The sequence below is a fragment of the Oryza brachyantha genome, chromosome 7, assembly GCF_000231095.2.
Source record: "Oryza brachyantha chromosome 7, ObraRS2, whole genome shotgun sequence".
Taxonomy (NCBI): Eukaryota; Viridiplantae; Streptophyta; class Magnoliopsida; order Poales; family Poaceae; genus Oryza; species Oryza brachyantha.
The window spans coordinates 1,662,574-1,689,484 of NC_023169.2; the positions used below are offsets into that span (position 1 = coordinate 1,662,574).

General features: G+C 41.1%; 3 protein-coding genes across 3 annotated transcripts; all 3 read left to right on the forward strand.

The window, feature by feature from the left end:
- The first annotated feature begins 647 nt into the window (after nucleotides 1-647).
- On the forward strand, nucleotides 648-1,064 carry LOC121055052 (glutaredoxin-C9-like). The gene has a single exon (XM_040526487.1). It carries the CDS (start codon nucleotides 672-674, stop codon nucleotides 1,062-1,064), a length of 393 nt encoding a protein of 130 aa, XP_040382421.1. The 5' UTR covers nucleotides 648-671.
- A 9,567-nt stretch (nucleotides 1,065-10,631) lies between these two features.
- On the forward strand, nucleotides 10,632-13,089 carry LOC102712460 (probable inositol transporter 2). Its single transcript, XM_040525651.1, has 4 exons — nucleotides 10,632-10,910; nucleotides 11,133-11,203; nucleotides 11,344-11,787; nucleotides 11,869-13,089. The coding sequence occupies exons 1-4, from the start codon at nucleotides 10,775-10,777 to the stop codon at nucleotides 12,991-12,993; spliced, it is 1,776 nt and encodes a 591-aa protein (XP_040381585.1). The 5' UTR covers nucleotides 10,632-10,774; the 3' UTR covers nucleotides 12,994-13,089.
- A 1,472-nt stretch (nucleotides 13,090-14,561) lies between these two features.
- Nucleotides 14,562-16,939, forward strand: LOC102708630 (non-structural maintenance of chromosomes element 3 homolog). The gene is made up of 7 exons (XM_015839543.2): nucleotides 14,562-14,686; nucleotides 14,829-15,078; nucleotides 15,183-15,335; nucleotides 15,419-15,524; nucleotides 15,606-15,720; nucleotides 16,418-16,477; nucleotides 16,599-16,939. Exons 1-6 carry the CDS (start codon nucleotides 14,639-14,641, stop codon nucleotides 16,454-16,456), a joined length of 711 nt encoding a protein of 236 aa, XP_015695029.1. The 5' UTR covers nucleotides 14,562-14,638; the 3' UTR covers nucleotides 16,457-16,477; nucleotides 16,599-16,939.
- Nucleotides 16,940-26,911: the final 9,972 nt, after the last annotated feature.

Consider the following 26,911-nt stretch of genomic DNA (forward strand, 5'->3'; position numbering starts at 1 on the left):
GATGGACTGCGTATATCCATATAGAAAATAATAATCGATATTTTTAATGAAATCACTTGATTTTTTTCTTTTTTTTTAAAGTGATAGTTTTTGCACAACGTGGTACCAGGAGTACAACATTCAAATATGAAGGGTGGATAGGTAGCTCCATTTTTTCTTTTGATGTCATGCATTAATTCCTGGGCTGCTCTAGCTTTTGCTATTCTTTTAACCCTATGAATCAAAAAGCTCCCAGCTTTCTAGTAGCAAGCACTAGCCACTTTAACTCCCTCGCTTGTTCTTGCTTACACAATCCACTCACATTGCATCTCTCTCTCTCTCTTGTAACCGTATGGTATGGTGGTAGAAGGAAAGAAAGGAAGAAGAGAAGAGTAGGAGCAGGAGTAGATGTACATGCAGGGGGCAGTGGCCTGTCAGAGAGTGTGTTCTCCGAGCTCGCGACCACCCACTGCCAAAAAGCCTTCCATGTCGCTACGTACCCCTCTCTCTCTTTGACCCCCCCCCCCCCCCCCAACACATGATCCTCACCACCTCCGATTCATTCTCCATTGCAGCAACCACCTCCATCTCCATCGTCTATATATCCACCTCTCTCTGTGTGTGTTCCTTCTTGCATTGCACTAGCCAGGGCCTAGAGCTAGGAAGAAGAAGAAGAAAGAAGAAGAAGAGGGATGAGGATGGAGGTGGCGGCGGCGGCGGTGGGGGAGGAGGAGGAGGCGGCGGCGGGGGGGATGATGGGGGTGTACGAGAGGGTGGCGCGGATGGCGGGCGCGAGCGCGGTGGTGGTGTTCAGCGGGAGCGGGTGCTGCATGTGCCACGTGGTGAAGCGCCTCCTGCTGGGGCTGGGCGTCGGCCCCACCGTGTACGAGCTCGACCAGCTCCCCGCCGCCGCCGCCGGCGACATCCAGGCGGCGCTGGCGCGGCTGCTCCCGCCGTCGCAGCCGCCCGTGCCCGTCGTCTTCGTCGGCGGGAGGCTCCTCGGCGGCGTCGACAAGCTCATGGCCTGCCATATCAACGGCACCCTCGTCCCCCTCCTCAAGCAGGCCGGCGCCCTCTGGCTCTGATCATCCATCATCCATGCATGCTTCATTCATTAAGCTTTTTAATCTCTCCACGTACGAGCTGTAGATATAATTAACTGAGTGAGGCTTAATTAGTTGGTTAGCTTTGTTTGTGTGTTGTTAATTTTTCGGTAAAAGTAGTGTGTGTGGATGAACGTATCATGCATGGCATGGTGCTGCGACTGTCGATCGATCGATCAAGTGACTGCTAGCTGTACGTGACAGTTACTGCTTGTTCGAGTTTACTTGCAAGGATTAGTGTAATGTAATGCACTACGTACTTCAATTGCATAATATTGTTGTTCTTGGCTTTTTCGCTAAGTAGTAATTAAGAGTATCTCTTTTGTTCTCGTGAAAGAATGTCACTCTGAAAAAGAAAGAAAATAGGAGTATGATTCATGCACAGTCAGTACAGTGTACCACATACATGCAGGCTGCCTTGTTTTTGAAACAAAAGTAAATTAATCAAAGGAAGGCATGTAGGAGTAGTAGTGGTAGTATTCGTTCAAACTTAAAACTAACCGGCCAATGGCCGTTTCTTTGAGGACGTATGCATGCACAGTGCCGCATGCTATGTACTGGAACGAATAAGAGCAAACGACATGTACAAATTAAAACAGAGTTTGTTTGTTTGTTGCGAGATTCTTGATCGATCGGTTAATGTAAAACACACATATTTACACAACACAAACAATTAGTAGTAGTAGTTGTTGTGGTGATGAATTAATTAATTGATTAAGCGTGGGCGTACGTCGTCAGAGTTAGTGCAGATAGAGAGATGAACGTTACATACGTACGTATGTAAATACGTGGCAGTGGCAGTCAAAGGCAGCATTGCAGCTGCTACAGTGCTTTTAAGTGGCTAGCTGGTCAGTCACTGGTCGAGAGAGAGAGGGGGGCAAAAGAGATAAAGCGAGCGTGCGTTGCGTTGCGTTAGTTTGTGCTGTGTCATCTTGTTCGTCGTAATTTTTTATGGGCACTAATGTATAACCCAATATATTTGAACCGTACATGTACATAAAAAAAGAAAGTGTTTATTTTAACACATTGTTGATTTTCTTTTCTAATTTTTGTGAATGTGAATTTTTTTTTTACGTGATGGAGGTAAAAAAAGAGGACGATCGATCGATCAACTCAGCCTTCAAATAGTATATATACAAAATGGACGTATAATAGAGATATATATATATGTATATATAGAAAGAGAGTACGTAGGCGTGATATATGAGCACAGAGAGACTGCATCCATCTGGTGGTGTATATGGATGGATGTCGGTTTCGAGGAAAAGGAAGGAAGGAAGGCCACACCCGGCCATTCCGACCTCCCTGCCATGGCCATGGCGTATACTAGCTACTAGCTAGGTACAGGCTACATTACATCATCAGCAACATCAGCGGATCACGCACTGGCCAGCCAGCCCGGCAGCCAGTATATATCCTGCGTATAGGATAGGTTAGGTTGTCGCAACGAAATATCATGACTTCCCCTATTTTCATGTATATTGTCTAAATGGTTACGATATGATTTGAAATTAACAATTTGTTATTGATATAGACTAATGTATAATATATCAATGCATAAACATATTGCACTAGAGTTTTTTTTAAAAAAAAGAGAAAAGACTTTTCAGCCCTGCTTTTATATAAAGCAAAACGAAAAACAACGGTCTGCTGGGGCTACCAGCTTACAAGGTAGCATTCACCATAACCAAGACCCCAAACTGTGGGGCAACACTTCCAAACCTGAGGGCAACACAAACGAAACAAACGGGCAGTTGACAACCACAAACTCGACAGGAGCCAAGAACAAACAGAACTATAGTCTAACCAACACCAACCCTACGATTAAGTTGTCTGGCTCAATCAATGATCTTCTCTTTGAAGTCTATCATCTTCTTCTCTTCCTCTTCTTTCGTCAGAGAGCACCACTGCATGAAAAGAGAGACGCCCTTGTAAATGAGTAAACACGGGGAATTAACCGTTTTAGCTCTAAAAGTCATCTCATTCCCGGTAAGCCATATTGTCCAGCAAAAGGCTCCCAGAATCATCTGCATAGCTTTACAATGGTTATTAGAATAACCTTCTAAACTAAAATGTAACAACATCTCTACATTATTTGGGGGAAACGACCAGCCGAAAGCATCTTTGCACACACGCCATACAAACTTAGCAATCATACATGTAAACATCAAATGATTGAGAGATTCCACCTCCCCACACAGAACACAAAACTCTGATCCCCTCCCAATTCTTACTTTTCAAGACAGCAGCAGCCTAAATTCTACCTCTAGCAACAAACCAGATAAAGTGTTTTATTTTTAGGACTTTTTTTTTTAAGGTACCCTCTGATCCACGTGAGCCGTCTATTAAGGCTAATTCAATGGCTGAGATATACTAATAGAATGGTGATTAAATTATGTAGTAGTGTAGTAAAAGGATAATATGGGTAAAAAAATATTATGGCACTATTGTAATCTGTGTGTTTGTCAATAAATGACAAGGAGACTGTATTCAGATTGTAGTTTTATTCACGAGGGCAGTGGCAGGCGGAGGAGCCGTCCTTCTCGTGCGACTGGAGTTCGGAAGGGCATTTCTTGAGCATTTGATAAAATTGGCCAAATAAGGTGAACTTCACTTCAAGCATTTGGCCAGAACAGAAAAAACATGAGGCTCCGGAGGAGGTTGCAGTGGACGCCCGGACTGGGATGGCAGGCAGCACTGGAGGAGGATGGGAGGGCGCGCCGGCTGTGGACGTACGAGCCGCCGACGCGGGATGGGGGCAGTTCCGGCGGAGACGGATGGGATCGGAGATAAGTCCGACGGGCGGCCGATTGGAGCCGGTCCTACCACCTGCGTGCGTTCTTCTCTGCTCTCTCGGTCGTTCTCACCAGCTGCGTTCTGTAGACGGATGGCCTGCCCGGCCCAGTTAGCAAATAAAAGAAAGGACTAATTTATTCCTCTATTTAGTTAAACAAATGACGAAAATACCCATTAAAATTAATGGTGGTGATACTAAAAACGCCCTATTTTTAAAGGTATACGAGCTTTCCACATCAAATCCATCTTAGACATCTTTTAACCCCCGTACGTAAAAGAAAGCAAGTTGTACAATGAGCTAGAAGTATAAGTCTTTTTACAATCCAGGTCCCATCGTAATAATATTGCATTAGAGTTTAGTAATGTGCAGGTCAAATGTATTGTAATTTGAAAAATTAGGAAACAAATGCTATACTTAGTGATTAATTAGAATATATTTCTGTACGTAGGTACGTACGTGCTTGCTTGATCTGAAAACTGGACGAACATATGTACGCGCAGAAATCGATCGATCTCATATATGTGTACACGTAGCTAATTAACTGACCCTGCATGATCAATAGCGGTTTGCCTTAATTAATTTGATCAAATTTAATTTAATTTACGTTTGTAATCATGCATAGTTTGCGCGCTATAAACCGCATCCAGCTTTTCATAATTATATATATTTAAACCGTATATGACATAACGCATGGCATGCAGCAGCAGAAGCAGAAGCAGAGACGACGACAGAGATCACTACGTACGTACGTACTGACCGGTCGGGACCACCAAGCAAGCAGCAGCAGCTGATTAAAAGTTGCACCACTACACTACACTACCACTTCACTCCTGCGTTGCGTGAATCAGCATGCACCATGCATGACGTGCCTGCTTTCGTGTACACGTACTATATATATATGTACACTCTCACTTAATTTGGAATCTTTCAAAAAAAAAAAAAACAATGCCATACTTAGAGACCAGCTTAATCAATTAACATGAGCAACTTGTTGTGCAGGGCAAAACTCTTTTCAACATGAGCAACTTTGTACACAAAATAAGTTTCAAAAAAAAAAATAAACTTTGTACACAAAATTTGTGCACTATCACATCACAAATATGTACATATAAATTCTATATTTTCTACATCTTCTTCATTCCCTACAGTAATATCATTTGTCGTTGGTGCGCTTACATTTGGACCATTGTTTCCGGTAGAGAATCTTGGCACATATGGGTATCCAGTGGCGGATCTAGAAAAAATATTAGGAGGGGCTGGACGAAAGAGAATTGCTTCTAGTCCTTCCTTCTCTTCAGTAATCCTAGATATTTTGTTGTGGAGGCTAAGAAGGGGCTTCAATGGCACGGAGGGGCTAGGGTGGTAGATCTACCCTTGTGGGTATCTATGGATTGGTATTTGAGACAGTTGAGATTAAAAGAGATTAGATGTTTATTTGATTTTGTGATAGTTATTTGAGATATGTCACGTGAGAAACATTTATATGATTTTTTACACAAAACATGCAAATTAGTAGCCTGGAAAAAATTAATAGTTTATTCCTGCAAGTGTGAATAAGTTGGGAATATATGGTTAACCATGCATTTTGAATTTGCTCGAGAGGAGAGAAATAAGTATGAGTGGATATGCATATTAACTGCGTGACGAGCAACAGAGATTATTATTTTTTCCTCCCTGCTCATGATTCATAACTTAACCACCATATATCTGCAGTAGTTTTATTATGCTATCATCATGCCATGCCATGCATAATCTCTCAAAAGTGGTCAAAGAAATGCATGAAAACACACACACAAAAGATGCCCATTCATACGATCAACAGCAGGTACGTGCCAAAGCAAGCTCCATGACGAACGAGACAGTTACCACTGAACTTAAGGTGTAGTACATGTTTTTCTCTTTAACTGAAAGTCGTTGGGAGCCACATGCAGTTATATATCTTCATCTGGTATACATGCACTCACTTTAATTTCATTTCAGTGACAAATCATAATCAGCTGCTCATTCTGATTGCATGATATTACTATTGTTTCGTTGTGTTTATCTTATCAAAATCACACCTAAGTTGCAGTCACAGATGACTGAACTGACGAAGAAACTGCAACATGGGCCCTGTCAGACTGACATCAAGACATTGGCTGGAATGTTCTGTGCACTATACTTTGGGCCCATTAGTTTAAGTGCTTGGGCTCTTATTTATCTATGCAGTCATGTGTTAATTTTTTTGGATTTTGGATTTTTTATTAATAATTTATAAATTTAATTTTGTATTTTAAGAACCACAATTCTGACCTCCTGCCGCTCTCTGGTAGGGCCGAAAGCCTACGTGACAAACGTTTGGACGAACAAGAGCAGAGGAGATGACGGCGGGGCGAAAAAATTTGCATTGGGCGGCAAGGGGGTTTCTAAAAAAAAAATCCAGCCAGCCCCTGGCCTTCCTCCCACTCTCGGCCAGCCGCGACTGTTTTGCATACAGGCCTTTGCTGCCCTGGCCAAACGCAAATTTTCTTCACGTGGTCGTCAGGTTTTGCGCCCTTCCAGAGGATGGTAGAAGGTTAGAAGTGTTATTTTTCGAAATGAAAAATTAAATTTGCTAAATATTTAATAAAAAATCAAAAATCCAAAAAATATTATGTGTTCATGTGATAATTAGACCATTCTAATCTGAAAGATAGAAGAGAAAAAGGGCTAGTAGATCATTGAAGTCTACTTGATTGGCCAATTATTGATGCTGTTGACGGTACTAGGTTGCGTGTCTACAACGCTGAAACCAAAAAAAAAAAAACTCCTTCCCGATAGTTCAGTCCATGTAAAAATAGTCGCCCCGTTTTTCGCTTTAGCTTATAAGCTAAAATTTGAATTCTCAACCTTAAATTAGAAGTTGATTTTGACGTTTTTTCACCGAAGTTTATTTTTAATGAAAAACTAAACAATTATCCCCAATATCTATGAGTACTGTACCAGTAATTTAATTATTAACATAGAGCAGATAACCTTTACTCTATAAAATAGCAATATTAGGCCGTGATTGCCCTCTGTGCATGATTGCTCGAGTTATGTGTTATACTAGTCTTTTATTAATCACCAGTGGCCAGAAGCTAGCATCCAAAACACTTCCCTTTGTGTAACAAATCAAGCAACAAAGTGTGGCGATGTGACCAAGCCACGCATGCATGCATTCAGGGATTGCTCCATACTTTAACTTATCAGATTGTGACCACTTTGACCAGAGCTTCCCAGGCAGCTAATTAACTTGTCCCCAATCTTTTCAACATGCATGCTGGTGTCATCAAGCCATGGCAATTATACTATACTAATGTCTTCCAGGTGATTAAGCCAAAAAAGGGATAGACTATAACAAACCTACTACTATTTGTGTGCTAGGTTTTTGATGGATGGATCAAAGATTCCAAGAATGATACATGGGGTGATTGATTGATTTATTCAGAGAAAAATCAAACGACATATTTGGAAATAAAAATAATTTGTGAATAAAACTTTTATATACATGTTCTTGTTGATTTAAAAAGTCAAAGCTGGAAAATAAACTACGATGAATAAAACCTCAAAATCTACTTCAAATTTAAGATTAAAAATTTAAGGTTACATGCATAAGGAGTGAAAAGATAGAGCTAAAGGATTGTTCATACTTCTGAAGAGAGATACAAGAGAACAGTAAAGAACATACTAGTGCCCTTGTAAGCTAGGGACCTTCAGATTTCAGGTGCACATGGCATGCAGGTATTGTAGAGATTAAAGTTCCTTTCTTTCATGCTGTTGGTTGGACATAAATAATTAAATATATTAGTAAATGATTTGTTGATGTTTTCTGAACTTTTGGACCAGTCTGAAAATAGTGGTGGTAGGAGAGAAGAGAGAAGCAACGAGCAAGCACCCAACACTTGGCGACACACACACACCATGCCAGGACAGGAGATGGAAGCTGGGATACATCTGTTCTTTTTCCTTGCCTACTGAAGCTGATGATGCAAAATGGCAGAACTGAATCTGACCCTTGGATAGCTGGATTGGTGAGTTGTCTGATCCGACGACTGTGCACTGCTTTGTACATGAGAATCTTCCCTGCATTTGTGAGGGGCTGTTTGGGACAAACGGCTAAAGTTTAGCCCCTTATCCCATCGAATGTTTGAACCGTTATTATAAATAGTAAACGCAGACTACTAAATAAACCCATATATAATCTTGGGCTAATTCGCGAGACGAATCTATTGAGCCTAATTAATCCATGATTAACTAATATAATGCTACAGTAAACATGCTCTAATTATGGATTAATCAGGCTTAAAAAATTCATCTCGTGCATTAGCACTCATTTATGAAATTAGGATTTTTATTAGTCTATGTTTAATACTTTAAATTAGTGTCCAAACATCCGATGTGACATAGGGCTAAAAAGTTTAGCCCTATCTAAACAACCCCTGAAACACTCGCTGTCATCCTTGTGTCTTGTATGCACATGCTATAGATTAGCTGTAGAGTATATTGGGCCTGTTAGGAAGAACTTTTCCTAGCTACGGCTTTTTCCAAAAACTGCTTCTGTCAAAAGCTGTCCTAAACGGTCCATAGTTTCTGAGAATATGTAATTACATATTCTAAAAAATGAACAAAGAATCTAGAAGCTAGAGAAGCTAGATTTATGAGCTTTTCTTGATTCTCAAAAGCTGGCTACCAAGCAGCTGCTTCTCAGAATCTAAAGCTTCCCAAACAAACCCATTGTGCCAGATCAAGTGCATGCTGGTCTGAACACAGAAAAAGGAAAGGTTGATATGTACTTGACCATAGGAGGCTCTATCCAAACCTGTGATGATCTTCAGTATGCAAGTAATTAGGGGTTATTTAGATGGGGCTAAACTTTTTAGCTCCATGTCACATCGGATGTTTGGACACTAATTTGAAGTATTAAATATAGACTAATAAAAAAACTAATTTCATAAATGAGAGCTAATCAGCGAGACGAATTTTTTAAGCCTAATTAATCCATAATTAGCAAATGTTTACTGTAGCATCACATAGGCTAATCATGAATTAATTAGACTCATTAGATTCGTCTCGCGAATTAGCCCAAAATTATGGATGGGTTTTATTAATAGTCTATGTTTACTATTTATAATATGTGTCCAAACATCCGATGGGACAAGGGGCTAAAGTTTAGACCCTTGTCCCAAACACCACCTTAGTCATTAGTTGTTCATAGACCGTTTTCCATTAACAGTATCTTAATCCTTTTGAAGTAATTTATTATGTAATGGAAAAGAGCAGAAATTGGCAGGCGTTTTACAATACACTAGAAGCTGTTAGAGAGCAATGGATTCTTTTAGATGGCTTCAGAGTTCTCCGGTCGTTTTCCAGGTGTGCCAAGAACGTGGTTTAACTGCAGGAGGCAGAAAATGAAGCAAAGCAGACTGAACTTTCCAAGAAGAGATTTGCTTCGATTCAATAAAAAGTAACTCAAGGTACCGATATCTCACGATATTAAATTGTTTTTTACTATTAGATCTCGCTGAGCAGAATGGATATTGTTAAATCCATCGATCAGAAACGATTTGATACTATGAGATATCGATAACTCAAGGTATTTTTTATTGTTGAACTGGAGCAAATCTCTTCCGAGAAAATAGAAGCTGTTATTGAACTCAACCAGTTATATCAAGGTCTATCTGGATGTGTCCATGTCATCAACTCTTGAAATCGTCTGACGGTGACAAGATTTCGTCCTTCAGATAACTCTTGAAAGCATCAAAATTATTCTGCCTTCTGTTCTGTCATGTGTACTCTGTAGCCTTGTGTTATGTGAACTCAGCATTAGCTTGCCATTCGTTTTGTTTATTGGAGAAAGGTTAGCTAAAGTAAAGTGACACACACAAAACAAATTATAAGTATGCTCCATATATATGTTTGAAAGATCTCTCCAACTTTGGAGGTGATTTGGATTATATTTTTGCAGGGAATTTTGATAGGCAGTGACGCATGTGACTGTCTCACTCGCCTTTGGTATCTTGAACTCCCATCCACTAAAAAGTAAAGCTTAGCCATTATCTAGATCAAACGAGTCAAAAGGATGTTTAATTAGACACTACCTACAGACTCACTCGAACTATCCATATCGAACTTTCGGAATTTCAGTCATTGGATAAAGTTTGATTGCTCAGCCCTGTAGTTAATCATAAACTTTGGGCAAATTTTGCACAGGACCAAAGTGCCAAAAGACAAACAGATGTGACAGAAATAATGCAGGGAACACGGCAGGAAACATGCACATGAACAACACAGTTCAGCACAGTGTTTATTTCATTTCAAGCATGAAACTCACATAAACTTGGCGGCAGATCGGACAGAAAACAACTTCATCCAACTTACTCGATGAACTGCTGTGCATTTGTGCTACTGACATGTGGACCATAGCAAGGCGGGGTCACCTGTAAATGACTCAACTACACATGCAGTTAAGTTAGAGGATCCGTTTCCTAGCATCTCCTACTGCAAACTTATACATCCACTATATCTGCACAAATAATCTATTTTCAGTTACAGAGCCAAAATGATCAACTGAATAGTGCCTGTTATTATCCTATTAATAATCATAATTGTCACCATCAGAGAGGATCACCACCACAAGTCATGGGAGTCAAAGGTAAGCACTGACAAGGCCAGATCACGCCAATTCCATACTGGAATCTTCTCCTTTATAATCAGCCAGTCTCTTTCTCTTGTCATCTGTGACCACATGACACAAGCAGACAATGCAGTGGGGGACTCTGCTAGTATGCAGAAGGATATGTACTGATCAGAGTCCAACTTGTGCTCCTCATTTCATTTCTAAGCATTGTGATGAAAGGATAGGGCAGGAGAGATTGGATTTGGTACTCAGCCAGCCATGGAGGGAGGAGGTGTGCACGAGTTCGATGGCTCAACCTTCAGAGAGTGCTTCTCCCTCTCATGGAGGAACCCCTACGTCCTCAGGCTCGCCTTCTCCGCCGGCATCGGCGGCCTCCTCTTCGGCTACGACACCGGTAACGATCCTGTGGATCGTTGATTCATGTTCAGTTTCAGGTTTTGCGTGTGATTGTTCAGGTTATTGGAAAGTTCAGTTAAAAGATGCATTTTTTTGGGCTGAGTAATCAAGCCTTTGATTTGGAGCTGATAAAGTGATCATGTTCCACTTATTATTAATTGAATTGCTAATTATGCTTAGCTAGTGAAGTGATCTTGCTGTTTGTTGTGTGCTTCTGCAGGTGTCATTTCAGGAGCGTTGCTTTACATTCGTGATGATTTTCGTTCGGTTGACAAGAACACATGGCTTCAGGTAGCAACCAATTTGTTGATGCCATCTTGCACTTTGAGCAATATGGATGTGAATGTGTGATCGATGGAGAAAAGTTTTTTTTTTTTTGTTGCTTGTGAATTTCTGAAAATTTTGCGGGATTGGTGGGGTGGGGTGTGCAGGAGATGATAGTGAGCATGGCGGTGGCCGGCGCGATCATCGGCGCGGCGGTCGGAGGCTGGGCGAACGACCGGTACGGTCGCCGAACGTCGATCCTCGTCGCCGACACCCTCTTCTTCGTCGGCGCGGTGGTGATGGCGTCGGCGATGGGCCCGGCGCAGCTGGTGGCCGGCCGCGTGTTCGTCGGCCTCGGCGTCGGGATGGCCTCCATGACGTCGCCGCTCTACATCTCCGAGGCGTCGCCGGCGAGGATCCGCGGCGCCCTCGTGAGCACCAACGGCTTGCTCATCACCGGCGGGCAGTTCTTGTCGTACCTCATCAACCTCGCCTTCACCAAGGCGCCCGGCACGTGGCGCTGGATGCTCGGCGTCGCCGCCGTCCCCGCCGTCGTCCAGTTCTTCCTCATGCTCTTCCTCCCGGAGTCGCCGAGATGGCTCTACAGAAAGGTGAGGCCGGTGTCGATTCAATTCGCTCCCGCCATCGTTCTCGTTCCCGCCATTTAACTGTTCTTGGTTTGGTGAGCTCAGGGGAGGGAGGAGGAAGCGGAGGCGATCCTGCGGAAGGTGTACGCGGCGGAGGAGGTGGAGAGGGAGGTGGCGGAGCTGAAGGAGTCGGTGGAGGCGGAGGTGCGGGAGAGGGGGAGCCCGTCGTCGGAGAAGGCGAGCCTGGTGACGCTGCTGGTGACGACGGCGACGGTGCGGCGCGGGCTGGTCGCCGGCGTGGGGCTGCAGGTGTTCCAGCAGCTGGTGGGCATCAACACGGTGATGTACTACAGCCCGACGATCGTGCAGCTCGCCGGGTTCGCCTCCAACCAGACGGCGCTCGCGCTGTCGCTCGTCACCTCCGGCCTCAACGCGCTCGGCTCCGTCGTCAGCATCTACTTCATCGACCGCACGGGGCGGAGGAAGCTGCTGGTGATCAGCCTCGCCGGCGTCATCCTCTCCCTCGGCGTGCTCTCCGCCGTGTTCCACCAGACCACCTCCCACTCCCCGCCCGTCGGCGCCGCCGAGACGCGCCACTTCGACGGCTCGCTCACGTGCCCCGGGTACCGCTCGTCGGCGACGACGGCGAGGCTGTGGGACTGCACGAGGTGCATCAAGGCGGAGTGCGGGTTCTGCGCGTCGGGCGGCGGCGGCGAGAAGGAGAAGCTGCTGCTCGCGGGGGCGTGCATGGTATCGAACGCGACGGCGCGCGACGCGTGCCGCGGCGAGGCGGGGAGGGAGTGGTACACGAGGGGGTGCCCGAGCCGGTACGGGTGGCTGGCGCTGGTGGGGCTGGCGCTGTACATCGTGTTCTTCTCGCCGGGGATGGGGACGGTGCCGTGGATCGTGAACTCGGAGATCTACCCGCTGCGGCACAGGGGGGTGTGCGGCGGCGCGGCGGCGACGGCGAACTGGGTTTCGAACCTGGCGGTGGCGCAGTCGTTCCTGTCGCTGACGGAGGCCATCGGGCCGGCGTGGACGTTCCTCATCTTCGGCGGGCTGTCCGTGGCGGCGCTTGCGTTCGTGCTCGTCTGCGTGCCGGAGACCAAGGGGCTCCCCATCGAGGAGGTGGAGAAGATGCTCCAGCAGAGGGAGCTCCGCCTCAGGTTCTGGGCCAGGCGCCGCCGCAGCTCCGGCGACGGCGGCGGCGGCAAGACCGCCGGCGTCTGATGCAAGCAGCGTTTGGGCTGTTAGATCAGCACCGCGCATGTACACCTTTCGGCCATAAATATTCGAGTGATCAAGTTTCAAATTTGTCTTTTCAAATGAATGCCGATTTAAATTTGAAAACTTTCTTCAATACTAAATAAAATTGTACTTACTAAAATACTTTCTTCATGATTAAAAAAAGTAAAAATATAAAATCCTTTCGAAAGAATTTAACGGGTGACAATGAATCTGCTATTCATCCCATCAACTCTAGTATAGGATATTTTGTTTATCAACCACTCTTTTATGTGCTTTAATATTACAAAACACTCCTACATATGATCCTATTTAATTTGATCTCTTATGCAAACACATCTAATTTGTTCTCCTTTAATTTAATAGATAGAGACGGGCATTTTCCTAGTATATACAAAATTGTCCATTGTCAACTTGGACAACTACGTCAACATCTGACAGCTACATCATATGTACTTTGGATCTTGAGCAATACTACCTCCGTCTCTAAATGTTTAGCGCCGTTAACTTTTTAATGCACGTTTGACCATTCGTCTTCTTAAAAAAATTACATAATTACTAATTATTTTTATATATAAAATTGTTAAGTATACTTTTATGCGCATATATATATATATATATGATTTTACATATTTTAAAAAAATTTGAACAAGACGAATAGCCAAACGTGTATAAAAAAATCAACGGCGTCAAACATTTAGGAATGAAGGGAGTATATATTTGGCAAAATTTGCTACAGGGCATCGAAAAAACGCGTAATTAGCCGATGAACACCGTATGATCACGAATTTGCTGCAGGACACTACAAAATATGGTAATTAGCTATAGAACACTCCGGCCAATTTTTTATTATTTTCGGAGTAAAATTTTTTAAAAATGACGAGATTGCCCTCGGCGACCAACCCGTTATGTCGATTGGGTCCAGTCAAACCAGACTCAGTTGGTCTCGGCGCCGCACCACACCCGAACCCTAGCCTACAGGGCGAGTGAGCAGGAGACGACAGTGGCAACCTTGCGGCAATAAGGACGCATAACGGGTTAGCCACCAAGGGCAATCTCGTTATTTTTAGAATTTTTGATTATGAAAATAATAAAAAATTGGCCGGAGTGCCCTATAGCTAATTACCACACTTTTGTGGTGCCCTACAGCAAATTCGTGATCTTACGGTGTTCATCGGCTAATTACACGTTTTTTCGATACCCTGTAGCAAATTTTGCATATATATTTATAGATACATGGTAACTGGATCCCAGTTTAAAAACCGGTAGTGCATTTTATTCATTATTATTACAAGCCTTCACACTTGCAAAACTTTGTAAACTATTAGAGAGGAATTCCATTTAGGGACAAAAGCTTAAGCCCATCTCGTCCATGGGTGAAAAAGGGAAGGCCCAAAACGCCCATGGGCCCGCTAATGCCCATACGGCCCATTTCGGCCCATCTTGTCCTGTTGGTCACTGACATGTGGGCCCCACCATCCGTGCGCCCACATGTCAGTGATGGTGTCACCACGTCAGAGGATCTCGCTCCGCGGCGGGCGCGCGAACTCCCCTTCTCCTCCCGCCAAGGACTCGCAGAAGCACACCCACCCACCTGCTCCCCCTCCCTTTGCCCGTCGGCGGTTCCACGATGGCGGCCACCAGCGACGACTACGCCCAGATCGACATCTCCACCGAGGTACTGCTCTCCACGGCTCCACCCCTCCTCCTCCTCCTCCTCCTCCTTCCTTACTCGCGCTCGCTTCTCTCGCGACCGCCGCACGCGAGGTGTTCGACGTATTGACTCGCCCGCCCGCCCTGCCACCTGCGCCGCGCTGCAGGAGAAGGACAAGCTGGTGGCCGAGGTGATGCGCCACGTGCTCTTCAAGACGCACCAGACCGCCGGTTGCCCCATCAAGCGGGAGGAGCTCACGCAGATCGTCACCAAGAACTACCGCCAGCGCGCCCTCCCCGCGCTCGTCATCAAGGAGGCCGGGGACAGGCTCGCCGCCACCTTCGGCTACGAGATGAGGGAGCTCCAGAGGACCCGCGCTCCGTCCACCCGCTCCGGCCGCCCGTCCCAGCAGCAGGGTAACTTACCTTCGCATTCTATTTTCCTCATTTCCTCGTGTGTCTGCCAACTGTCCAGATTACAAATCGATAAGAATTTTCTGCAAATTTGGAATCTGTTTTAGTTAATGTGGATGCGAAAAGCTACGTCCTGGTCAGTAAGTTAGACCCTGAGGTGTACAGCAACTACGTCGAGCATAAGGAGGCTGCCCATGTGTCTGGCTTCGCCTTTGTTGTCATTAGCATTGTTCATCTTTCAGGTGGCAAAATTTCCGAAGGTAATGGTTCCTGTTTTCTCAATACGTCATTCAGGGATGCTTAACAGACAAGTATTTTCTGAAGTTTATCAATCTCATTTCAGAGGACCTCTGGCACCAATTGAAACGGCTGGGTTTAAACGAGACCGATGAAAACCACCCTGTTCTTGGTAACAGCAAGCAGGCACTTGAACTCCTTGTGCAGCAAAGGTTGGTGGTCATCTTTTGTGTTATCTGAAATCGGTAATTTGTGGAGAGGAATTCTCTTTGATTTGCCCCTTCTGTGATTAGATACCTGCTGAAGGAGAAGCTTACTGGACCAGAAGGCAATTCTATGATGTATGAGCTTGCAGAGAGAGCATTGGATGAGTCCATCAGTGGGAAGCTTAAAGATTACATTTCGCAGGTATCAGCAACATGCATTTAAAAATGTTTCACCTTTTAATTTGTCTTGGGCATACCATGCTCTTGAAAGAACAGCACTAAAAGTGACTACTACCTCCGTTTCATATTGTAAGACTTTCTAGCCTTACTTAAATTTATCAATTGATGAATGTATATAATTTATATATATATCTAGATTTATTACGAAATGGATGGAGTATGTTAGAAATTCTGGTCAACTTGCTCTGGAGAGCACGTTTACCTTTTGTTCTTTACTCAACTAACTATGGTTTTTACATAGCGTTACCGGTGTTGTAAAAAGTGCCATCTTCATCTCGCCATGTCATCCTAACTTCCTTGATTATTGTTTTCATTAAGTTGATGAACCAGTTGCCCTGTATGAAATTAGAGTTGCTTGTTGCTGTTAATAGTTTTTTTAGATGGATCGTTGCTGTTAATAGTCATTAGCATTTATTTTCTGCTCTGTTTTAAAGAGGCTACTAATCTGATATCAAATTCTTGAGAATGTCATGATAACTTGTTGCTTGTAATAGGCCCCCCCTAAACCATCATTTTTTATATGGTAGAAGCAGACAATGTGGAGTTCATGGGGAAGTAATTACAGAGTAGACCGATGTCAGACCAAGTTGAATTCATGGGAAATACATTGAGATAACTGATTGTGATTGTTTAAATCCCCTCCTTTTCTCATCAATTAGGTTGTGAGCACAAGCACTGCTTCAGAAGAAGTAGATTGAAGTGGATATGATGAACATGAGGTATTTATTTTTCCTCTGAACTCTCTGCTACCTCTTTCTGAAACAGGACGGCATGCGTTAACATTTAGTTTTATGGAATAGCTATTAGCCTACTTCTTTGACAGATCTTTCTGGCTCGCAGGGCTTGTCTAAGTCAGTGCAAGGGCAAGACTCTAACAAGGTGAAAGAAGCTATATATATCTTCCCCGTGGGAGACTTCTACTGACAACCAAAAACTAGTAACCGCTTATTTTGTCTGAAGCGTTGTATATAGGAGAGGAGATGGTGAACCTCTCAACTAGCATTTTAGGCCACGCAAAAACTGGCTTCGATCCTTAACTATGTATCTGCGACATATATTCTATAACTTAAGTGTTATATCACCATGCTTAACGTGTGGCCACCGTTCAGTCTTTGGGTCTGTTTAGAGGAGTTTTAGATTCTTAGAAGCAGCTGTTTGGTAGCCAACTTTTGAGAATCTGGAAAAGCTCCTAAACCTAATATTTTCAGCTTCTGAATTCTTAGTTCATTTTTCAGAATCTGTAACTACAGATTCTCAGAAACTGTGGACCGTTTTGGGACAGCTTCTGGCAGAAACAGCTTTTAAGAAAAGTTGTAGCTGAAAGAAGCTTTTCCAAACAGACCCAAATTACTCACTAGATCTGAGGAACTCAACTCTGACTATGTTGTACTCTGTTGTTTGATACCGTAAAATACTGGTAACCTTCATCAGACATGTAAGGTACCATAGATTAGATTAGTGCATTTGACCGTCGCCTCCACTTAAAAACAAGCATGCCAAACGGCATTGCCACATCTTGGTCCCTTGCATAAAACACTGCGTACACCAGAGTCCTTGCTGTTACCACATTGCAACAAGAACTCCAGGCTAGTTACGCGTATGTGGTGAGTACTTGTTTGAGATCTCCAAAGCGGCAACATACCCCGTGAAAATCTTCCTGTGACTATGAGTATAATATATTAATATATTCTCTCCGTTTCATATTATAAGACTAACTAGATTTATATATATATATGTACTAATAAATCTAGACACATTTATAAAACATACACATTGCTATATGGATAAATATAGTCAAATTTAGAAAATCTTATAATATAGAACGGATGAAATACATGTACATTGATATTTGTGTGTTTGGGCCAAATGTGTATGATGAGCCATGCGGGCCTCGTGTCCTGAAGAGAGCAGCTTAATGTAGTGGAGTCGTGGAGAAATAGATCGTCCAGTGAGAATATTACTATCTTGTAAGATTTTCTAATATTATCTAAATGCTAATTAATCTAAACATATATACAAATAATACTCATTAATTAATATATAAATCTATGTAAAGCTAAAAAACTCTTATAATATAAAACCGAGGGAGTATCATATATCCTAATATCCCCTCTGCTGCTGTTGCTGATTATGTCCTGTGTTCTTCAGTTCTTCCTCCTCTCGACCCCAAACCCTGGTTTCTTCTCTTGAGTTCCTGATTCATCTTGGTGTTAGTCATCCTTTCTTTTCGTCTCCTTGTTTTTCTTAATTTCTTGGATCCATCTTCTTGGATCTCTTTCCTTTGGTTGTGTTCTTGTTCTGGTTATGGTTCTGCTGGTGAGATTACCTGAACTGCTTGGCTCTCTTGTGTTTTCCCCTCCACTAATTGTTTTCCTGAAAATGTATTCCTTTGCTCTGCTGATTATGATTCCTCCACTAATTGCTTGAGCTTCTAATGGTTGCTTCTCCTCCTGGAGCTTAGTTGGCACCTTTTTGAGCTAAAAGATTGTTTGTGCTCCTGCTGTGTTAGATACTGTCCAAATTGTTTGCAATTATTGAATGAAATGAGATGCAAAATTGATGGTTGTGGTAATACCCTATAGGCCTTGTTTGGATGGGCTACAATCTTTGGTCATCCAATGTGGTCCATCTAAACAAGGCCTGAAGGCCTAAAGGTATATCCAAATAAAGAGCTGCACATAATTGTCGCGTAAATTTTACAAACAAGTTCTGTGCCGTCCTTACATAGGGTTATAAGGAGGTCGCATGTAAAATTCACATCGTATCGTTTATGCTATATTAACTTATCCCAATGAATATATATTATGTAAAAAATACTTTATAGAAGAACGATTTTTTTATTAAAAAAAACCTCCCAGAGGACGTTGGGGGTATAGATTTGTAAATATATGAAATAAAAATATATATTTTTCTAAATATTATAAAATAAATAAAAAATCATACTTGTAATACTAGTTGAATTGTAATGTACGGCCCCATTACAGCCTATATCTCTATACACCATATCTAGGTCTTCTAGAGTTCTACGGTGGGGGCCCTGACCGCTCCAAGACAACTGAGAAACCATTATATATTTTTTCCTCAGTTTTGCGATATCCATGCAAATGCTTTCTTCTGAAACATGTTGTTCAAAGGTGACAAAAGTGTACAAGTAGAGGAGAGACCAGGAAAAAAATAGTTATATATACTTTTACTAAAAGGAACAAATGCTTAGAAATCTATAATATTCATACGCCACCACTTAATAAAAACTCGAGTAAAGTGCTCCAAAAATTACTACTCCACCTCATAAAAAGTGACATTCAAAATTTATCCCTAAATTAATAACCACTTTATAACACTATTTCTTCAACATACCACATGTCATTTTTTTTCCATTTTACCCCCAACAATATTTTCATGTATAAACATATCTAATTTAATAAAGGGCATTTTGGTTATTTTTCTCCCCTCATAAGTTGTCATCTCTTTTATAAATTATTACTTATTTTGAGACAGATAGTGTAGTGGCGGACATTGAAGCCATACATATCATGCTTCTAGTAAGGCAGCTCTGTAATTATTCTAAAACTTTGATGCATGTTAATTACAAACTTAAACAAACCCTAGATTTACTTAAACAGCAAAAATGAGCCAAGCCAAAAGATAAAACATTTTTTAACCCCTACTGCTGACCAAGCAGCCAATGGGGCTCCGAAACGTGTCCCGGCCGGGCCAACCGGAACTGGACAAGTGGCACCTAGGCAGCAAAAACTGTGCCCATACCACTTGGCACATTAGATTACACAAATTACATGGATTAGAGTAATCGATGAGAGTGTTAGCTAGGCAGGCAGGCTCCTGATCGGTCCATCTGCATGCTGCCCCCTCTGATGATGATGGATTAAACTAAGATTAATCCCCTCATGCCAACTCGATCGATCGATCATCAATGCACGAGCTTAGCCTAGGCTACGACCTAGCTAGCTCCTCTCTAGGGTCTTAAACTTAATTAAGCACAGCCTTTTAAGCCTCTTTTGGTTATTAATTTAAGCAGTTAATTAATTAACTAATTAACTAACTATCCCTTTGCTCCACTAGCCGGCCGTCCTGTTTGGGTGATTGTTTTGGTTTTTCATATAAAATGTCAAATGACATATTTACAAGCGAAAAATAATCTGTGATAAAACTTTTATATATATTTTTTTAGCGATCTAAAAACCAATGTTGAAAAATAAACTTTGATGAAAAAAATCTCAAAATCAACTTTAAATTTTAAGGTTAAAAATTTAAATTCTAACTTATAAACGTAAGAATAAGTGAAAAAGATGGGAGTGTTAGTGGCCTCTCCTCCGCCGGCAAGCCGCCGTGGCCGTCGCCGCCGGCGAGCCGGCCCTTCTCCATATATATATCATGAGGTGATATATATGCACAGGGATGAGATGATTAATTTAATTAACAATGTTTGGAGGGCTTGGAGATTATAAATTAGTCATTGATAACTAACAGGAGCTGCTCATAATTAGGCTTGTTTAAGGGTAGATTAGATTGGGGATTAGTTTAAATGCCTGTAATGCGTAGGGCCCGATGCTAATTTGCACCTTAATCCTTGTGGCATGGGTAAATGGGAGTACGAGAATACGCATCTCTAGCTTTTAGATATCATTCTTAATTTTTCATGAGGGTTTATAGCCATGAACCATCTTCTTCTCTCTGCCCCTCTCCTATTGTACGGTCACTGCCACTTGTCAATTAAATTAATTAATTAATTTTTCTCTAGCTCTATGAAAGAGGCATGAGATCTTTCCACATTTATTTTTTAATTATTTTTTCTTTAGGTCACTGGGTCAGGGGTAAAGCTGTCTTTTCAGCCAATGTGATGTGGATAGAGTAACCCATAATTTACCCACAGCATCTTGCTTTGGTGTGGGGCGCCTCTCTCATGCTATGCTGCTGCCTCAACTTTTGAAGCAATTTGGTTAGGTGTGTGAGCGATTTAGCTTATAAAATTACTTGTGAATCTTGACGGGGTCGTCCTGATGTTACTTATTATTGTGTTTCTGCTTTAGCCAGCTTCATGTTCTACCACGTCTTGAATATATATATGTATCCAAAAACGCATGTTTACACGTCGTGGTTAAATGATCAATATATACGTAAAAATGAATACTACATTTATTATAAAATTGTAAGCATTTAATCGTAACTGATTGATTGAATAAGTAGCAATACTGTAAATAGTATCAGGAATAATGTTTATAATGTGCTCCAAGATTCAAATTCTAAAAATACACTAATTGGAATGGAGGGAGGAAGTATAGTGGTAGGACAGTAGAACATGGGAATCAATACTCCTGGCTCTAAGGAATATTGAACCACCAAAATGGTAATTAACCGCACTTTAAACGTACAATATTCCAACATTATAGGGAATATAACTTCTAACTCTATAATAGGCGCAATAACCAGATTGAACATTTCCTGAAATGGCGTAAATGGAAATCCAGCTATTAGAACACTGATGCGAATAAGGCTGTGTTCGGCAACGCCGGTTAGTAATCCATATTCTCGGTGAGTAATCCATATTCATGTTTTTTTCATGTGCACGTTTCCCAAACTGCTAAACGATATATTTTTTAAAAATATACATATGAAATTTGTTTTAAAATTGTAGATTAATCCATTTACTATTTTTATAGTTAATAATTAATTAATCACATACTAATCTATTAACGTGTTTTTCGTGCTGGTTAATAACCCCACCATCGAAACGTGGCCTAAGTAATATAATGTGGCATTATTAGAGCAGGAACAATAACAGACTATAAGTCAGCTATAAACATATTTTAAGAAGGTAAGAGATGAGAAAGAAGAGCAGTGGGCTACAGATTTGTAGCTAGCACTGACTCCAAAACACAATGCGTATATGACAGGTGGGGCATAGTAGTATATATTTTGTAGGCAGCTAGTATATGAATTCGCTGTTAGATTGACTATAGATAAATTAGAGCCAGTAGTTAGCTATACTATTGAACTTGGTCTTAGTTTTTGCTTGGATTGCTCTCACTAGCTTGGCTGTGTACCAATCTCAGATGCTTTTCTAGATTGGAGGAGCTATATACATGATGAGAATAGGGCAGCTTGTTGTCTATCTTGCACAATTGATGAAAAAGTGTTTGGAGATTCGTGAGATGGCCCTCTTTACAAGAAAAGTGGCACTCGTACAATGCATGCACATAAACTTTCACCCTCTCTTTAGTTCTTGTGAGATGATCATAAACAAATGGAAAGGGAAGCCTAACCACACCTGAAACAATATCTTAGTATACAAGTATCTAGCTAGGGCTATACTAGCTAGCTAGCTCTATGATATATGATCAATCTCCCAACAATTGTCAAGTGGTGGAGTATATTATAGATGATTAAGAAAGTTGAGATGCTGCAAACCGAAGCCTATAGTTTCCATGACAATGTCTGATTACTAATTCAGACTCATATAACCAAATGGATAACTTAAGACAATAATATAGTAAATAACTAATATGTTTCAAGTATGCACTTATAATGACAGAAGTTATTGACGTTATTTATACTTTTTAAAAGGTTCCAGTGGTGGTGAAAGTAAATCTGACATCCTAGTACTGTATGTATATATAGTTTCTTACAAATTAAAATTTGGTACTTTTGATATGACAGGATAATCCAATATTATGTTCAAACAAGTGAATACCTTGTAATATTTAATTGGCAAACAAGTGATACTAATAATTTATTAAAAAATTTGTCTATGACATATTGCAATATATTGGTACTTCTTTTATCCATAGCAAAGTGTGGGCTTTTTGCTAGTGCTCATAAATTCCCATTCAAGTAACTACTAAAAGTATGTTGCTAATTAATCACTACTCCCTTGATCCCATAATATAAGGCATAACTATTTTTTCTCTATCCCATAATATAAGGCGTAACTACCACTAACACAAAGACGAAGACATACGTACTTCCAATTTTGAAAAATCTAGAGTATACTACTCAAATGGAATGCATGCTTGGAAAGCAGTAGCTTGTTTTGAAGTGAGGTCTAGCTTTGCTTATAAATTCCACGAGGCCCATTTGGAATCCATGCCATTCCCTTCTCCTCTATTTGCTCGTGGTTCTTGGCACACAATCGACATCCTATCAAGCTATCGCTTGGCCTCTCTATCAGTTTGTGATCCCCCTTCAACGCGCATCAATATTAAAAAAACATTTGAATCTGATTTTGCTGATTTAAATTTAGATGAATATGAAAAATAATGGTATCCATTCCTCGTAATTCTAAGAAGTCACATGTGAGGCTAAGATTCATCCCTGCTACAAATTAGTATCCAACAACTTTCAAACATGAAACTACTCATCAAAGTGATACACACCAGCTGCCTGCCTGGTATGTTTCAGTAATTCCTTTCACCTCTTTTTACCTCCTCTGAACAAACTCTTACACACATGGCTAATGATAATAAATACTGGCATCATAAGCATTTCCAATGATGCTGAAATAGGGAAGGCTGTCTCACACTGATCATCTCACCTCACTTGTTGCAGTAGCAGGGCATTGCAGAAAAAAATGGTGTGGGTACCCCACACATGCATGTCACCAAAGCAAAGGCCAGGGAGGTGTGAGATCAGAGATGAGATGAGATGAAAGCTAGGCACAGTGGTGCATTGGGTGCCCAATAACTGTTTGGCCCCAGCAGCCACCCTGTACACAAGGGAGAGAGAGAGAGATTGGAGAGGGCAGCTCTTATCATGATTAAAGGAGAGGGGTACACATGCATTCAAGCCTTCTTCAAAACCTCCTCCTCACTTCACTGTTGCTGCATAGCAGGGAAAAAAAAACCATGCTCCACACAATGGCATCTTCCTTTGGCAATGCAGCTTGCAGAATACCGTTGTCCATTGCCAGTATGATCTGGCAAAACTGTGCACTTGTGATGCTGCTTCTTGTTATAGGGTACTGTTTAGTTACTACGGTGCGATTAGTCCACGCTTCGGTACTTCTTCGGTGGTACATATGTACTCGATACATTGGTCATATGTATGGAAACATAACTTTCTTTAAGAAACATTTATATTGTCACATGATGTGCCAAGCATTTTTGGCACGATAATAATTAAGGATTTCCCGGTGCATCGGTAAGTTTTGTGTGTAATCTAGCTAGACATATTAGATTTGTATATCAAATTAGAAGCAACACATATATGAAATTGTAGGACACTAGACTTCCTTTACTCGAGTCGAACGTATTTCCCCTACCGTATATGATAGACAGGTGATGTGGATATCCCTAATTTATACTATCCACACCATGGAACTACCGTGGTTTGCAATAGGTTCGTTCGTTTCATATCCAATAATGCGAGTATGCAGCTAGTACGTATACAAGATTAAAGATAGATATTTCTGAAAGAATGTACTCTCTCAATCAACTTAATGATTGGGCAAGAAAGAGAGGGAACTGTACTAGCTAAATATTCTGCAATTTTCAGATGATAATAAAAAATCAGTTACGTATGATCACTCTCCAATTGTTTTTAGGACAATAGTTGAAAACACCATGCATATGGTCCCCAGTAACCAGATGCATCTACTTTCATATAATCAGACTTAAATACCTCCAAAACAGTTTATTTTGTCCCAAAGAAATATACAAAGATCGTAATCTTTCATTATTATTATACACTATTACCAAATTTAAATGCATAAAATACAACTTCATTGGTCCCATAAGGTTGAAGCTAGCTAGGTCACCCAAAAAAAACAAATGGAATGAGCATGAAGTTGACTTCATGTATAATTAACTTTTATTTAACCCTACCCATTGGCTTGAAGATAAGTTGATCTAACAAATCAACAATGTGCAAAAGAATGAAAAAGAGCAAGAAATTTTACTTGACCACATTATATAGTTGACCGACCCAGCCAGTCACTCCTTTATCTATAGCATGCACCTTAATTAGTTAATTTCTAGTAGCTAGAATAGCAAATACAAGGTCTGTGAAATGATGCCATACAAAACCATGCATACTCCCTGCATTCCTTCTAAGATGCGTTTTAGGATATAAGCTTAGGTTAGATTTGCACCATGATCGAAGCTCTATCTTTTCACTTATATTTATGCTTATAAGCCAAAATTTTAAAATTTTAGAACATAAAACTAGAGTTGATTGTAGGTGTTTTTTTATCGTAGTTTATTTTTCAGCCTTTGCTTTTAGATGGCTAATAACACATACATAAAAATTTTAAGCCGTTTCGCCTATGCTTATAAAAAAGCGAAAAGATGGCGCTCTCAAATTGCAGATTGGCAACGGAACTAAACGTAATAATAATACGCGCAATGAAGAACAATATATGATGCATCCATTTTATGCAGTGAGCAAAAATCAAAGTAGTAAAGCTCAAGTATATAATATATATATGTGTGTGTGAATGATAGATAGATCATATCTGGTTAGGGTGTGGTAGCATGGGCATGGCAAGCAATCGCTGAATTTCTTTGACAAGGAACAGTGGTGGCTACTGCTAACCCTGTTTTTCTTAGGACAATGATTGTTGATGCTTGTTGGAAGCAAGGGCTTGATGCCGACTCCATCAGGCACAAAAGGCAAGCCATGTGCGATGGCAACCACACGACCAACACTCTGCACCTAAAACAAATGAAACAAACCAACTCTCTCTCTCTCTCTCTACCCCCTTCTCTCTCTAATTTAACCCCTCTATCAATTCTATGTAGAACATAATTAAACATTTGCACGTATAGGTTAATTGGCATTTTTATGGATAAAAAAATGCTTATATTTCAGAACATACGGAGTAAATTAACAGGAGGACGGGATACACGAGAGAGATTAATTGTAGAACATAATTAACCATTTTCACATATAAAAACTAACATTTTTATTGATAAATTCAAAAATACATATATTTCAGGACGGACGGGGTAAATTAACATGAGAACGGGACACACCACAGATGAGAAGATGTTGATTTGTCGATCAACAAAGCGATGCTGGCAAGAGGGAAAAGAAAAGAGGATGGATGAATGGATGGATGCAGCATATGCTTGGCACTAGTTAGCAGTGGTGTACTTTGGTGTGTTCCCTGCAAGCTCTGCAAGTTGCAACGGCTGTGATCAGTCACTGTACACAATGTTGCAGGGAATGCAGGCTCGATCAGCTTTCGGTTACTGAACAGTGCACGGTTTTAGGTACATGTCGGGTCAGCATATGCATGTTAATTACAGATAACTTCCTTGGTTTTAAGTTTTAACCATATGGCACCAGTGATTAATAATTGTTTAAAAACGAACAAAAACGTTTGCAGCATTCTGTATGCCATTTCTTTAGTGAGATTAATTTTTATATGCAATGTATTAGTTTATTATTATATATAGTGCTTCAGGAGAAAGCTTCTTCTTTTAATGATAAGATGAAATAAATAACAAAGGGGGCGGCAAATGATTCAGATGATATGATGTACTATATAGTTGTTTGCATCATGCATGAAAAATGTGCCTTCTTTTTTTTTTCTTTTTCTTCAGGAGTGACCGAGTGTGATCGATCCAAGGAGGAGTAGGCCATGGCCATAATTTCGTCTGCTAGAATGTCCCCCAATTAAAACCCTTCCCCTTTTTTTTTCAAAATTACAAATTTAATTATCCTCTACATCTAACTAATTAGTTAAATGTTTTTACCACATACCCTATGCATGAATGAGACCATGTATGTATGCATGCATGCATGTTGGGATCAATTATATATCTAGTTAACTACCTAGCTAGCATCCTCTTCTTTTTGCATCTTGCATGATATATATATCAAAAAGTTTATATTCCTATGTATGTATGAAATGAGCTAGCTAGCTGGCTTTGATGTTTACCAATTACTAGTAGGATGAGTGTAGTTTAATTTAAAGATCACTTGTAGGGTGATTTTGATATTACATAGGCATATGGAGAGGGCAAGTATAGTAGTACATGCTAGCTAGTAGATTGCATATAGAAAGAGATATATAATAGAAAGAACAGTGTACCACATGCATGGATAAGCGAAGATTAATTAGGGTGGCATTGCGTAGTGGCTTAGCTATCTCTCAAAAGCTTAGTTGGGAGTTGTGTTCATATCCCAATTCCGTT